The 14,583-nt window shown below is 37.8% G+C and overlaps 1 protein-coding gene and 1 non-coding gene across 10 annotated transcripts in view; one reads left to right on the forward strand and one right to left on the reverse strand.

Annotated features, from left to right (window-relative positions):
* Acaca (acetyl-CoA carboxylase alpha) overlaps positions 1-14,583 on the reverse strand; it is a 264,876-nt gene that overhangs the window by 174,654 nt on the left and 75,639 nt on the right. For all 9 annotated transcript variants that reach the window (XR_013111129.1, XM_076936129.1, XM_076936128.1 and 6 more), the window contains 2 exons: positions 7,540-7,672; positions 5,843-5,981 (listed from right to left, as the gene is read on the reverse strand). Coding sequence is in view for 8 of the 9 variants with exons in the window: in XM_076936129.1 (XP_076792244.1) it covers positions 5,843-5,981; positions 7,540-7,672 (272 nt within the window). In the remaining variant the exon portion in view is untranslated. The remainder of the gene's footprint in view (positions 1-5,842; positions 5,982-7,539; positions 7,673-14,583) is intronic.
* LOC117712255 (U6 spliceosomal RNA) lies at positions 10,546-10,652 on the forward strand. The gene has a single exon (XR_004607303.1). It is a non-coding gene; the product is annotated as a U6 spliceosomal RNA (small nuclear RNA).

Consider the following 14,583-nt stretch of genomic DNA (forward strand, 5'->3'; position numbering starts at 1 on the left):
GGCACTCACACATGCACACACACATACACTGAACTGCTGACACTTCCATCTGTACTATTATCTTATCCAGTTTTGACATTATCTGCCACTGTTTCGAAGTGCATCTCTCTGGTTACCACTGACACAAAATCTCTTTTCATATGCTTAGTATCCCTTTAATTTCTTTCTTTTTTCTTTTTCTCTTTCTTTTTTGATTTTTCAAGACAGAGTTTCTCTGAGCAGCTCTGGCTATCCTAGAGTATATAGCTCTATAGAGCAGGCTGGCCTCAATCAACTCTTGCCTCCTAATTGCTAGGATTAAAGGCATGCACCACCACCAGCCAACTACTTTTCCCTTTTAAATGTACTTTATTTTATGACTGGTTTTTGAGATAGAAATTTCCTATGCTAACCAGACTGGTCTTGAGTTCTAGGATCAAGCAAGCTTCTTGCCTCAGCCTTGAGTGCCTGGGACCACAGCCTATACCACCACATTTACCTTATGCTGTCTTTTACAGGTTACTTATTCATAATCGCCATACATTTTGTATGAAATTGTGTTTTCCCCTTATATTATAGGCAGAAACTGCTGCCAGTGTTTTCTCATATTATTGTCTGTCTAAGACACATTCCCACTTTTGCTTAAAAAAATTAAAATAATTTTTTGAGATTTTGCTGCATCTGCTGTAAGTGTATGGGGTGCTTTCCTGTATTTATATCTATGCACCATGTGTGTACAGTATGCTCAGAGGCCAAGAGAGTGCTGAACCTCCTGGAACTGGAGTTACAGACATACTTTAGCTGCCATGTGGGTTCTGGGAATCATCCAGTTATCTGAAAGAGCTGAGCCATCTCTGTAGCCTCCCCAAATAGCTTCTTCTTCTTCTTCTTTTTTTTTTTTTTTTTAAGTCAAATCTATATAACTTTTCCATTGTGGCTTAATCTTTTCTAGTATCCGTAGTGTCACCTATATCACACACAACACACAAACACACAGACACAGACACACACACACACACAGAGAGACAGACACACACACACATACATACAGAGAGAGAGACTTCAAAAATATTATTGATGCCAACTAACAAGATTTCAAAGTTCTATACAAATCAACTTTCAATTATTCCTATTAAGAACAATGAAGAAGGAGAGAGACGTGGCTCAACTGGCAGAGTGTTGGCCTAGCATGCATGAAGATCTTGGGTTAGGTGCTAAGCAGCACATAAATTAGGCACAGTAGTGCATGTCTATAATCCCAGCACTGGAGAGTAGAGAAACAACAGTTCCGAATCTTCCTCAGCTGCACTGCAAGTGTGAGGAGCCTGGATCCATAATTCTCTGTCTCTAAGAAAACAGTAAAGGAAAGAGAAGAGCTGGTGGACAAAGGTACTCTTGAACTTGAGTGACCATGACAGACAATGAAGGAACCACATGTATAATAAATAAAACGTATTGAGTTTAAATTTAAAAGAGAAGCCTTAGGAGGCAGAAAAAAAATCTCACGCTTAAATCTTATAAGCTATATTTCTTCATCAATTCCTATGTCCTGTAACTACAATCAGTAGGACTATTCTAGAATATATTCTCTAATAATTAAGAAAGCACTCCTCAAACTGCCAAGCATGCCTTATTCACTGGCCCACAAACACAGACTCAACAGATGACTAACACAAACACTTGGGGAGAGAAGGGAACAAGACTTTTATCTGTATTATTTCTCCCTAAACAGCACAACAAGCAGTACAATAGACTTTATACTGTATTAAGTACTAGAGATTTAAATACATTTAGATACAGGAGAGTTGGGTATGGCAGCTCACCCTATACTCTCAGCATTTCGGGGTTAGTCAGATGGGATGCAAAGAGGCCTGCATCCTATCTCCAAAGAAACAGATACTATACTATTTTACATAAGGGACTTGAATATCTGCAGGTTTTGACATCAGCAGAGGGACACAAAGCAGACTTGCACAGCCACTGATGATGACTACACTCAAATTCATCCTATTATTTCATGAATCATCCACCTTTCCAGCTTTTCTAGAAATCACAAGATAATATTATGAAATAGAGAACTGGTAACATGGCTTGGTGGATAAGTACACTTGCCTTGAAGCATGACAACCTAAGTTTCATCCCTAGAACCTACATGGTTCCCACAGGACACACACACACACTTTAAATTATAAAACTATTAACATCCTGTCAATTTTGCCTGTTCTTCTACAGTCTTAAAGGATGAATCCCACTCGTCATATTAATAACCAATTCTATCTAAAATTTCTTTTTTACAATTTTTAAATTTTTAAAAATGTTTTAAGCTGAAAAATAATTATGCTGTTATATAAATTTACAAAAGTCACAGAACTGTACACTTTTGAAAGGTGATTATTATGTTAAATAAATTATATTGACTAAAACTACTAGACAACTTGAGTTAAATGTAAAATCACCCGAAATCTGTATCATTGACAGTGAGAAGCCTCTCTACCATTCTACTTCTACCTGACTTGTTTCTTTCTAGAAGGGCACCAGTACAGGGGATGAGATACTCCTTCACAGTAACAATGCATCATAGGAAGCAGGCAGTTGTTTGGGATGTCCTTGTAATAAGGAGTCAAAAGTAATCTTGGTCCAACCACCAGCCTTCTTGGTACTTATTCTAGGACATCACTGATTTTTTTTCCTCAGAATACCAAGTCAGAAGATACATGTAATTTTGTCTGTATGTGCTCCTGATGCCTGCCTCCTCCATCTCCTCAAGGCCACTAATGTATTTAAGGTCTCTCCTAGATTTAAATACCTTAGGCTCCTTCCCCTCAGACTGTACACATTCCTGAAGTTGTTTCATTCTGACAAGAGTGATGAATATGGTGCTCCCCTGTGTCACAAGAGGCTGGGGCAGCAGAATCACTTGAACTCGGGAACTCAAAGCCAACCCAGAAAAATCACAGAATTGCCTCACTTTTAAAAACAAATCCTCCCTTGAGGTCTCTATAGTGACTGCCTTTCTTTTTTCCTTCCATAAGATTCCTAAAACTAGTCCATACTGGCTCCATATCACTTCCCCCATGCCTTAATACTCTATATTAATCTTCAGACTCTTACGGTATCCCACTGAAATAATTCTCCAAAGTTACCAATGGCCCAATGACTTCTTCATTGCTACATGGGCTTCTAGTCTTTTTGGCCTTGTTTACTTGTTTGACTGTTGACACATTTGGCCTTTCCCACTCTCTTTTTGTCTCATGGCACTAAGACTCAAAGCCAGGGCCTCAAGGATGCAAGGCAAGCCTCACTCTGCCACTCAGCTACTCACCCTCAGCCCTGAATTTATCTTTTCCATTTTTCTTTTATCTCTTTACTCATATCTCAGCTTTGTCTATGGACTTAGCTCCCTGAGTCTATCCCTCACACTCTTCCATTCGACATCACACTTAGCCCTCTTTGTTTTCTGGCTGTTCTTTGGAAGGCAGTATTAACATATCTGCAATAATTCACACATCTTAAACTCCACCTATATTATATAACTGTTCTTCTTCAAACAGTTCTTCCTAGTTACTCACAGAATCATCCATCTAATTTGTTGGTTTCTCTATTCTTTTTCTTTAAAAAATAACAACAAAACAAAAACCTGGGTGCTAGCTGGCTTACTGGTTAAGAATGCATATTGCAGCCACATGGTGGTTCACAACCATCTAACTCCAGTTCCAGGGGATCAGATTTCCTCTTTGGGCCTCTGCTGCATATACATGGTGCACATAAACTCACACAAATATGCACATATACAAAGCAAATAAAAATTTTAAATAGAATTTTTATCATATATATGCACATATATATACACATAATTACATAGAATATATGATATCTAATATGAGCATAACTGGGAAGGAAGAAGTGAGAGTAGAAACTAGATACTGGGCTAGAGAGATGGCTTAAAGGTTAGAGAGCACTGGTTGCTCTTCCAGAGGATGTAGGTTCAGTTTCCAGTACCTGCATAGCAAGCAGCTCACTTCCAAGAAATCCAACACTCTTTCCTAAGCATACAAGTAGTATACAGACATACATGCAATACGTACACCCATACACATAAGGTGGCCTTGAGATGGCAATTGCTGACATTGGATAATAGGTAGATGAGAAAGGTTCATTAACACTATTTTTATAAGCTTCATCTATTTTAAAATATGTAATTTAAATGTCCAATATGTATATACACAAACACAGACATATACATATAAAACCATGAAGTGTGAGGATGAGAAACAAGGCTCCTGGGAAATGCTACATTATAGCTTGCATTTTAACAATATATAATTTCCACATAAAATTTCCAGAAGAGTGCTTACATCACACCGTCATTTGCTGTTTTTAATTCCTGGTATACCCTTTGTTTTCCTGTAACTCTCACAACTCTTACCTATTCTTGGCCAGATATGAGTTCTTTATGAAAGTGCCTTCTTAACCATCTTCTTAAGCAGTAGATATCTGATTTCTGGGTTCTCACAGAACCCTCTGACATGTTACTATCATAGCACTTATCTCATTAGATTGAAACATTTGTTTCCTAGAACAAGATCACATCTTATTCCTATGGGTCTTCATGATTGTGGAATGATTAAATAAATGACTAATAGGTATACCAGGTACAAATGGACTAGCGAAAAGGAAATCCAATAAAGTGGTTTATATTTAGTATAAGATCTTATCTTTATAAACTTCTATTTATAGGTACACAAATGGAAATGCAGAGAGATATTAAAGGATGCATCTAAATGATTTCAGATACCAACATTTGCTTTTTAGCAATTTGTGACATCTCTGTTTCAAAATAAGATGACATGATAACTTTTACTTCTTAGGAATTGTCTTGATATCATTGTCAACATGTATACAACATTTACAAACCAAAATAGGCACTGAAAGAATATCGTTTTTTATATTTGTGTGCTTTCTGCCTTCAGATAGTGATTTAATGTGTGTAAAAAGAAAGGGAGATGCTTCAGAGGTTAAGAGCACTTGGGTTTGGTTTTGTTTGTTTGTTTGTTTGTTTGTTTGTTTCAGAAGACCCAGGTTCTGTTGCTAGCACACACAGAAAGCCAACAACTGTCTGTAATGTTTCCAGAAGATCTGATGCTCTCTTCCAGCCTTCATGGGCCCTGCACACACATAGTATAGACATATATGCAGGCAAAATACCTACATAAAATACAAACAAATAAAATGGGGTTTGGGTTGGATGGAATGGTACATGCCTTTAATACCAGAAGTTTGAAGGCAGAGACAGGCAAACTCCTATGAGTTTCAGACCAGCCTGGTCTGCATAGTGAGTTCCAGACCTGCCAAAGCTACATGATGAGACTATATCTCAAAAAAAAAAAAAAAAAAAAAAAAAAAAAAGTAGAGAAAACCCATTTGGGTCCCAAGATTAGTGGTAGGAGAAAAAAAATGAGAATCTTTATTCTACAATATTCTCTAATTCCATAAATCGTAAGGGAAAAACCATTTACTTCCAAACATTTTCAGTTAAAAATACTAAAGTATTTGACCCTAACAAATACTTAACACTGGAAAAGTCACTCACCTCGCAGCTCAAATACTTGTGCTAAATTTCTACTTCCTGACCTCAGAACACAGGGACCTGTGTAGTTAGCTACAGTATGTTCAGTTTTGTGTATCTATTATTGATACATTTTATTATTTGTTTGTTTTTATTACTGATGTTGTTTTAAAAGAAAAATCTTTGCATAGGATTTCACTGGCAATCTTGGGCTTGGGCCCTAGGGTACATTCTCCTACTTACAGACAGCTCTACTCAATGTTTTATACCTAACGTGACATAAAGCCAGGATCTCACCTGCATTGGCTTTAAGGTCTTCAGGTGTAACCATGACAACAAATCGGATTGCACGTTCATTTCGAAACATTTCATAAGACCACCGACGGATAGATCGCATGCATTTCACTGCTGCAATACCATTGTTGGCGATAAGAACCTGGGAGGTAGGGATATGAAATGGGAAATGGAAGAAAAGGTAGCCAAGAAAGGCAAAGATAGAAAAACAAGGATACATTTTTACATATCTCCCTTTGTTCAAGCTAGTCTGAGTTGCTGAGAAACAACTCCTGCAACAAGTTCAAGCAATTTCAACATGTGCTAGCTAAAACTAATTCCTTCCAAATCTCATTTCCAAAAAAAAAAAAAAAAAAAAAAAAAAAAAAAAAAAAAAAATCATAAACTCACATTGTTTGTAAATTATTCAATCATAACTATTACTAAGAAACATGATGTATACCCAATAAAAAATGGGGGAAGGTTACACTGTGTGGTGTTATACACAATTCTCTATTGTAATAAGAGAGCTTGGCATCAATTGCTGTTTTCCAAAATGCTGAACTCAGAATGCTTTAGAGTGAAAGAAACTGCTCAGCTTCATGGTCATGAGAAAAATCTAAAAATCAAATAATCTTGAAAACATTCTATAAATAAGCCTTGCACCTCCTTATGCATGTCTTGCAATCATACCCCGGAATATCTCATAGGCTAATAGGTACATAATCTACCTTTATTGAGAAAATATAAAACACTGATGAAGCAATATTTTTAGGAGTGGGAATACTGATCCTTATAGTTTAATCTATTTCAACCAAGATATCCCCCAGTTTTAGATAACAATAACATAGAACTGCTTTTGGGGGGGGGGATGACAGGAGGAAATGACAACATAGAGTTTCATTACATAAGCCACAAGCCCTTGATCTCCCTATGTCTACCTCCCAAGTGCTACAAACTACCTGATGTCTATGTGGCATATTTTCTCTAAACATCTCAAATACCTGGCAGGAGCCAGTAAACCCTAAGTCTGTCAGTCTTCTCTTCTGAAACTCGCTCTGCTTCTTTAAATTCAGGGTTATTACATTTATCTTCTTCCCACTGGCACTATACAATACAAGGTAACCAACTATTCCTTAAACCCTCCCAGCCAGGTTAAAGAAGCTCTGCCTGTAAAACCACAAGGTCTAGTGGTGGTGACAGTGGTACAAGCTTTAATCCCAGCAGATTAAAACGGGAGGCAGAGGTAGGTGGATCTCTTGAGTTTGAGGCTAGCCCAGTCTATAGAGTGAGTTCAAGGACGGCCAGGAATACACAGAGAAAACTTATCTCCCTCTGTCTGTCTCTGTCTCTCTCTGTTTCTCTGTCTCTCTGTCTCTCTCATACACAAACACACACACACACACACAAAACACAAAAAACCCACAAGATCTTTCAAAAAGAACATTAGAAGCAGAGTTTTAACGCCTTATCAACTATGACCAAATTACCACCATTAACATATATGTATATTATGTGTGTGTATGTATGTATGTATGTAAATATATCAGCAAGCTGTGGTTTTACATATTAGTAGCATGCTAGGGAGACAGAAAGCACAGCCCTGCATGAAAAGGCAAAGTTCCTAAAAACCTAATAGCATTTTAAACAAACAGAAGCAATAGATCTAAGCATAAAATCTCACATACTTTAAGCAGAATAGTTTAGTAAGTTTAACTTACCTTCTCAATCACTTTATTTCCCCCAAAACGAGTAACAAATTCTGCTGGAGAAGCCACAGTGAAATCTCGTTGTGAATCTATTTTCTTTCTGTCTCGGCCTTGTTTTACTAGGTGTAAGCCAGACATGCTGGATCTATAGAGAAGCCAAAAGAAACTTTACATAGAATTTCTTCACAACACCATATCTTCTGAAAACCCTCCTTTCACAATCATATTATAAGAACACTGCTCCAGGACATTTGTGGAGTCTACATGCTGCTCATCTTCACAGGAAAGGAAACAATCCTTAGTGGACACAATGGGTCAGGCCTGTCCTCCCAGCACTGTGAGGCTTTGGCAAGACTGCCTAGAGTTCCAGGCCAATATGGGCTAAAGAGTGAAATTCTTATTTCAAGAATATGAAAACAAGGGGCTGCAAAGGTGACTAAGTGGTTAGGAATACTTGCCACTCCAAAAGAGGACGTGAATTTGGCTCCCAGTACCCAACGGCATGGTAGCTAATCCAGTTCCAGGGGTTTGAATACCTCTACTTACCTCGGTATACACCAGGCACACACATGATCTGTACATATAACTCATTCAAAACACTCATACACATAAAGTAAATAAACCTAAGAAGGAGATGGAGATGCTAGATACTTAGTTCAATTGTAAACAGAACACTTGTCTAGTAAGCACAAGGCCCTAGGTTCAATCACTAACACAGGGTGAAAGATACTCTATTAAAAAAAGAAAAACACAACTGCAGAAATGGCTCAGTGGTTAAGAGCACATACTGCTCTTGAAGAAGACCACAGTTCAGTTTGAAGTACCCAAGTCAGGCAGCTCATAACTGCCTGAATCTCTAGATCCAGGGGATTAGCTATCCATCCTCTTCTGAACCCTGTGAGTACCTGTACTCACATGTAGACAGACAGACAGACAGACTGAATGAATGAATGAATTAATTAATTAATTAAAAGTAAATGTTTAGGTGGCTGGAAAAAATGGCTCATTGGTTAAGAGCTCTGGATGCTCTTCCAGAGGCCCCAGACTGGATTCTCAAGTATCAGCTCAGAACTGTCCATAATGCCAGTCCTGAGGGAGCCAACATCATCTTCTGGCCTCTGAGGGCACAAAGCACATATGCAGTGTGTGGACACATGCAGTCAGAACACCCCCATATACATTTTTTAATCTTTTTTTTAAAGGAAAAGAAGAAAATCTGATGAACGTGCAATTAAGCAGAGTAGTTATGTAGGGAGAGGATGGCGGTAGAAGGGTTGAACAGATGAGGTCACATAGCTAGACATAGCTTACAGAAGACCTAGGGCCAATCTTTGTTTCATGTGGGCAGGTTTTTAAACTCCTTTAGACTTCTTTGATTTTTTTTTTTTTTTTTTTTTTTTTTTTTTTTTTTTTTTTTTTTTTTTTTGAAACAAGGTTTCTTGGTGTCCTGGCTGTACTGAAATGTGCTCTGTAGGTCAGGCTGGCCTGGAACTCATGAAGATCCACCTGCCTCTGCCTCCCAAGTGCTGGGATTAAAGGTGTGCACCACTGTGTCCAACTCCAGATTACTTTTAACCCAGCAAGATGGCTCAGTGGGTATAGGTGCTTGCCCTGCAAGCCTGAGTTTAATCTACGGGACTCACATAAGACAGAAGGTGAAAATTAGGAAGTTATCCTCTGACCTACACTGTGCATTATGACATGCATATCCAAACACACACCATGCATACAATAGTAAATAAATTTTAAACTAAATTATTTTTAAGATAAATAGCAGGCAACATGTAGCTTAGCACATCACAAAAGAGGAATTATAATTATATGAGCAAATAATTCTTGCCAGGCATGATAGTTCATGCCTTTAATCCCAGAATTCACATATCTGAAGTAAGAGAGAAACAGGCACTAACATTCTAATGTCCTGTAATCTAAGGAAAGAAAGAGTAAGGAATAGCAGGACTTGGGAGAAGAAAAAGAAAAACATCGTGAAAATAAAAAGATTGAGAGGTCAGGTGTAGGAATGACAGTCTTTAATCCCAGCACGCAAGAGACAGAAACAGAAAGATCTCTGTGAGTTCAGAGCCAGTCTGGTCTACATAGCAAGTTGCAGGCCAGCCAGAGCTTCACAGTGAGACACTGTCTCAAAATAAAATAATAAAATAAATAAAATAAAAGGATTAAGAGCCTCATTCTTTGGATGCCTTATTTCAAATTTTACAGTAGTATTTTCCATTCTTGGTTCCAATTTTAAATGTGAAGCTATTTCTTTCTTCATCCCTTGGAATTGCATCTTTTGGAGAAATGGTACTAAAATCTTATATTGTTTTTTCTAAAATCTATAGTTTTACAGAATTGAAAAAAGAAAAATAATCATTCTTCTCTCAGTATAATCTATAAAACTCAATGGGTAATCTTTTTTCTTACCCTTTTCAATAACTTAAGGTAGCTCTTTGTTCATTTCTTTGTTTAAAACAAGACCTTACTCTGAAGTTCAGGTTAGCCTGGAGTGCACTATGTATGTACCCCTCACACCTCCTGCTTCAACCTTCCTATTGCTGGTATTACAGATATGCACCACGAAGCCTGGCTAAGGTGGCGCTTCCGAACCCCCAACCCTACTTCAAAACAGGGTTTTTCTGTGCAGCTCTGGTTGTCCTGGAACTCCCTCTATAGACCAGGCTGGCCTCAAACTCAGAGATCACCTGCCTCTGCCTCCAAGGTGTTAGGATTAAAAGCGTGTGCCACCACCACCTGACTTAAGGTGGCTCTTTTTAACTTACAGAACTATTACCCACAGGAGGATAGCAACAAGGGACATTCAGAGAATAACTAGTGGCTACTTTACCATACTTAATGATACAGCCACAACCACGGTTCTCAGTGTATGCTAAGATGCCAAAGTACTCTCTGAGATATTTCAAACTAGTCAATTATTTAAAAAATAAATAAAAGCCTGAAATGAGACCCTAGTGCTGACCTCTTCCAGTATATACAATAAAGTATTAAAAAACAAAACAACTGCTCACTTCAGCAGCACATATACTAAAATTGGAATGATACAGAGAAGATTAGCATGGCCCTTGCACAAGGATGATATGCAAATTCATGAAGCATTCCATATTTTTATAACATTGGAAATGTAAATAAATAAAATATCCAATAAAAAATAAATAAAATAAAACAAATCACAAAAGCAAAACATAACAAAAACCTTCACCCTTTTCTATTAACAATATGCTTAGCTACCCTGTGCTTGGATTGAAACTTTAAAGAGGGTAAAGAAAATGAGCCCTCCAAATAGAATGGCTTGTCCAAGTTTTCAAAGGAAGTTTAAAACACAAAGAAGAACTCTTGTTTCTTAGGCCTCCTTTCAGTGTTTTTCCAACTATACCATGAAACATCTATGGTAACATTAACAAGATCTGGAAACAAAGCCACACACACTGTTCTCTGAAAATAAACCTTCCCTTATCTGTCTGCAATTGTACTGGCTATGCATTCATCTCTTTCAGGTTCTAAATCTATAACACCAGTGCATCATACTGATCAATAACATGACGAATTTCACAAGCATCAGCCTAAAAGGAAACACAACACAAAACTGCACAGTAACACCACATAAATGACACTCTGAAACTAGGATAACTGTACAGTGAGCTCAGGAGTGTGCTGGTGGGGAGTTCCTCAAAGGCATGAGAGGACAATGTAGATGTTCTGTATATTGATCTTGACTGAGGTGATCATTATACAAGTATGTACATGTATCAGGACTACAAGTACAATAATTTTTAAAGGGTAAATTTTACTAAAGGTGAATTGTATCTCAAAAATCCTAACTTCAAAAAACAAAACAAGATGATAATAATAATTTTTAAAAAAAACCAACCCTCAGGCTAGTGAGATGGCTCGATGATTAAAAGCACTTTGCTTCTCTTCCAGAGTACCTAGGCTCCATTCCCAGCACCCACACAGTGGATCACAACTGTCTGTGACTCCAGTTCCAGGGGATCCAATGCCCTCTTCTGGCCTCCATGGACATCTGCATGCAAAAGTATACATATATACTCACAAGTATATACACATGCATAAAAAATAAAGTAAGAAATTTTAATATCTTCCCAATAGCTAAGTAGGTGATTTTAAAGAAAGAGACAATGAATGTGAAGTCACTGACTGCATATACCATGTAAACTATTATGACCCTGCTTTGTGACTACAATTTAAATTTAACAAGTACAACTTTGAGAGGCAAATAGAGGCAGGGCACAGCTGAAAGCAGAACTAACTAGGGAGCTATATGAGAACAGCAAGAAAATGTTCTCACATTTGGACCCTTCCATTTTTTCCTATGGTTCAATAAGTATCTCTTCTCCAGCCAAGCAATTAAATGTTACTGGAGTTTTCACTCTGAAGTGGTAAAACTACAGAGGCCCAAGACAGGGTAAGCGATGAACAAGAGAGACAGCAGTGCACTCAGGCATGGAGGACAGCAAAAGTAAGGTACCAAGTGAAAACAAACAGATGGGGCATGAACAGAAAGCAGCTCTCCCTCCCCTATCTTTCCACAAAGCTATTAGATAATAAGAATCTAGGCAAAACACAAACAAAAAAGCAAGTGACAGAGTGACATAGAAGAATCCCCAAGATGACAGTTAAAACTAAAAGATAAACTGCTCCAAGAATGGTGGCTACTTCAGAATTTAAAAGGGAGCAGATTAGCTGTTGTGTTTGTGTACAGTGTTAAAAATTATAAAAGCTATTGTTCTGGCTCTTGCACACCAGACAAAATGAGTGAGCTACAAGTCGGATTCTCACACTAAAGTCCTAAGAAAATAGAAGCTAAGCTCTTTATCTGACCTTTTGGAGAAATCAGGATTAGAGACATGATAGGCAACCTTCTATTATGACAATTATCATTAACATATGAGATATTCCCTTTGTCTTAGTCCATACACATGTACAAAGAGACCCTGAAATAAACTGAATTAAAATATAAATACTTTCCAAGAATTTAGAGCATATGCCATTATGCCCACTGGATCTTGTTTTGTTAGAGCACTAAGCCCATCATACACTCCCAAAGACCCTGCCATCCAACACTCCAGTGGTTAGATTTCAATATATGAATTGGGAACAAAGCAAAAATTCAGGGGCAATGAATGTATATATTAAAACACATATATTTTATTATGTAATGTAGGAGGAGCTAAGATGGGAGGAGTAAGGAGAGAAAGAGGAGGAGTAAGGGAGAAGGAGAAGGAAGAGGAGGAGCTAAGGGAGAGACTGAGAAAGGGGAACATGGAGGTTGATGTTCGCTTGTCTGTAGCAGTCAAAGGTAGTTGGTATATCTAGGTTGGGTATTGGGTTACACCTCTGATTGTAAGGGCATCTTGTTATTGATCATTACTCAATATATAAGCCTTTGGATAATCTAAGCTTTAGAGTCTCATTTGTACCGAGCCCGAGTAATTGACAGGATGGTCTAGGCAATGCCCAGCCTTGCAGAGACAGCATGGGAGATTGGCAGAGCCATGTCCCACACTGGCTCGTTTCTGGCTGGCCGTTTCTAGCTACGGTGTGCACTTGCTTTCTGGCCACAGGACATGGTGGCTGAGCTAGGCAGAGATGCAGCAGCCTAGACAGTCAGATTGACCAGAGGTTGATTTTAAATAATTACTACAACAATGTAAGTGTATGTTTTTTACATATATAAATACAAAGTATTTTATATGTATTTGATATAATTATACATATAAAATTAAAACTTTTTGATATTACATGTAGGGTTTATATATAAACTCAATTACTTTTTACTTCTTTGATTCTTGGTTTTGTTTAGTTTTCCTTCAAACGCATGAAAGAAAACAAATGATTGTTCCAATGACAATTTTTGAAAACTTGGCAATTCTAAATTTATTGGTTTTTTCATAATTCTGGCTAAATTTCAGGCAATTTTGTTCAAAATAGAAACTAGATCACAAAACAAGGTACTAAACAAAAAAAGATAATGGAGGGACCTTTAATGACTGCTATCAAGTAAATCATTTAGGTCTTTTTTAACATATATTTTTAAAGTGTGTGTGTGCATACATGTGTTTGTGCGAGCATGTGTGTTGGTGTGTATGTGTGCACGCATGTCTGTGTGTGTACGTGTATGTTTGTTTGTGTGTGTGTAGATGATATGTTATGACTATATGTGCCATCATGCATATGCAGAGGTCAGAGGACAACTTTGGAACTGGTTCTCTTCTTCAACCCTTCCTTATGTGGGATCAAATTCAGGTTGCCAAGCTTTCTCATTGAGTCAACTGCACAGACCACTCAGTGAGTCTTTTATGTCAATCTGCTCATAGAAGACACAGGCCTGTAAAAATGCCTGAAGCATAAAGCTTTCTACACACCCTCTTCAGTTAGGAAAAACCTGGGAGTTTGGCATCCTCAACAACTCCAGTCTGGCTATGTGGCAAGAAAACTTGATCAGGTCCATTTTCTGGCCTAGAAACATACCCTAAAATAGTTTTCAGCAAAACTATTTTCAACAAGATGCTACACAATGCAAAGAGCTTTCATCCTTTACAATAGCTGAAGACACTTAATTTTTGAAATGCCAGCTTAATCCAGTGAGTGACTAGCACTGACTGAGCTCCCTTCATGGACTAGGGGTACTACAAGGACCAAACAGGACCAGTGCTTCTTAACATGGTTATACTGACACATCATTTCACGTATCTCTTATTCAAATTCTGCATGAAAAATAAGGGCTTAGATATTCAGGAATAAATATGCCAGTTTCTATTTATTTCTTACAGAACAAAATCAGAGGCTGCTAAGGGTTCAGTAGTTACGAGCCTTTGATGCTCTTGCAGAGAACCTGGGTTCAGTTCCCAGCACCTACAACCATCTAAAACTCCAGTTCCAGGAAGTCTGATACAGTCTTCTGACCCCCACAGGCACCAGGCATGCACATGATGCACATCCTTACACACAGGAAAAACACTCATACACATATAAAAAATAAATCTTTAACAATGTAAAAAACCCAAAAGCCTTTATTTT

The sequence above is a fragment of the Arvicanthis niloticus genome, chromosome 6, assembly GCF_011762505.2.
Source record: "Arvicanthis niloticus isolate mArvNil1 chromosome 6, mArvNil1.pat.X, whole genome shotgun sequence".
NCBI lineage: Eukaryota > Metazoa > Chordata > Mammalia > Rodentia > Muridae > Arvicanthis > Arvicanthis niloticus.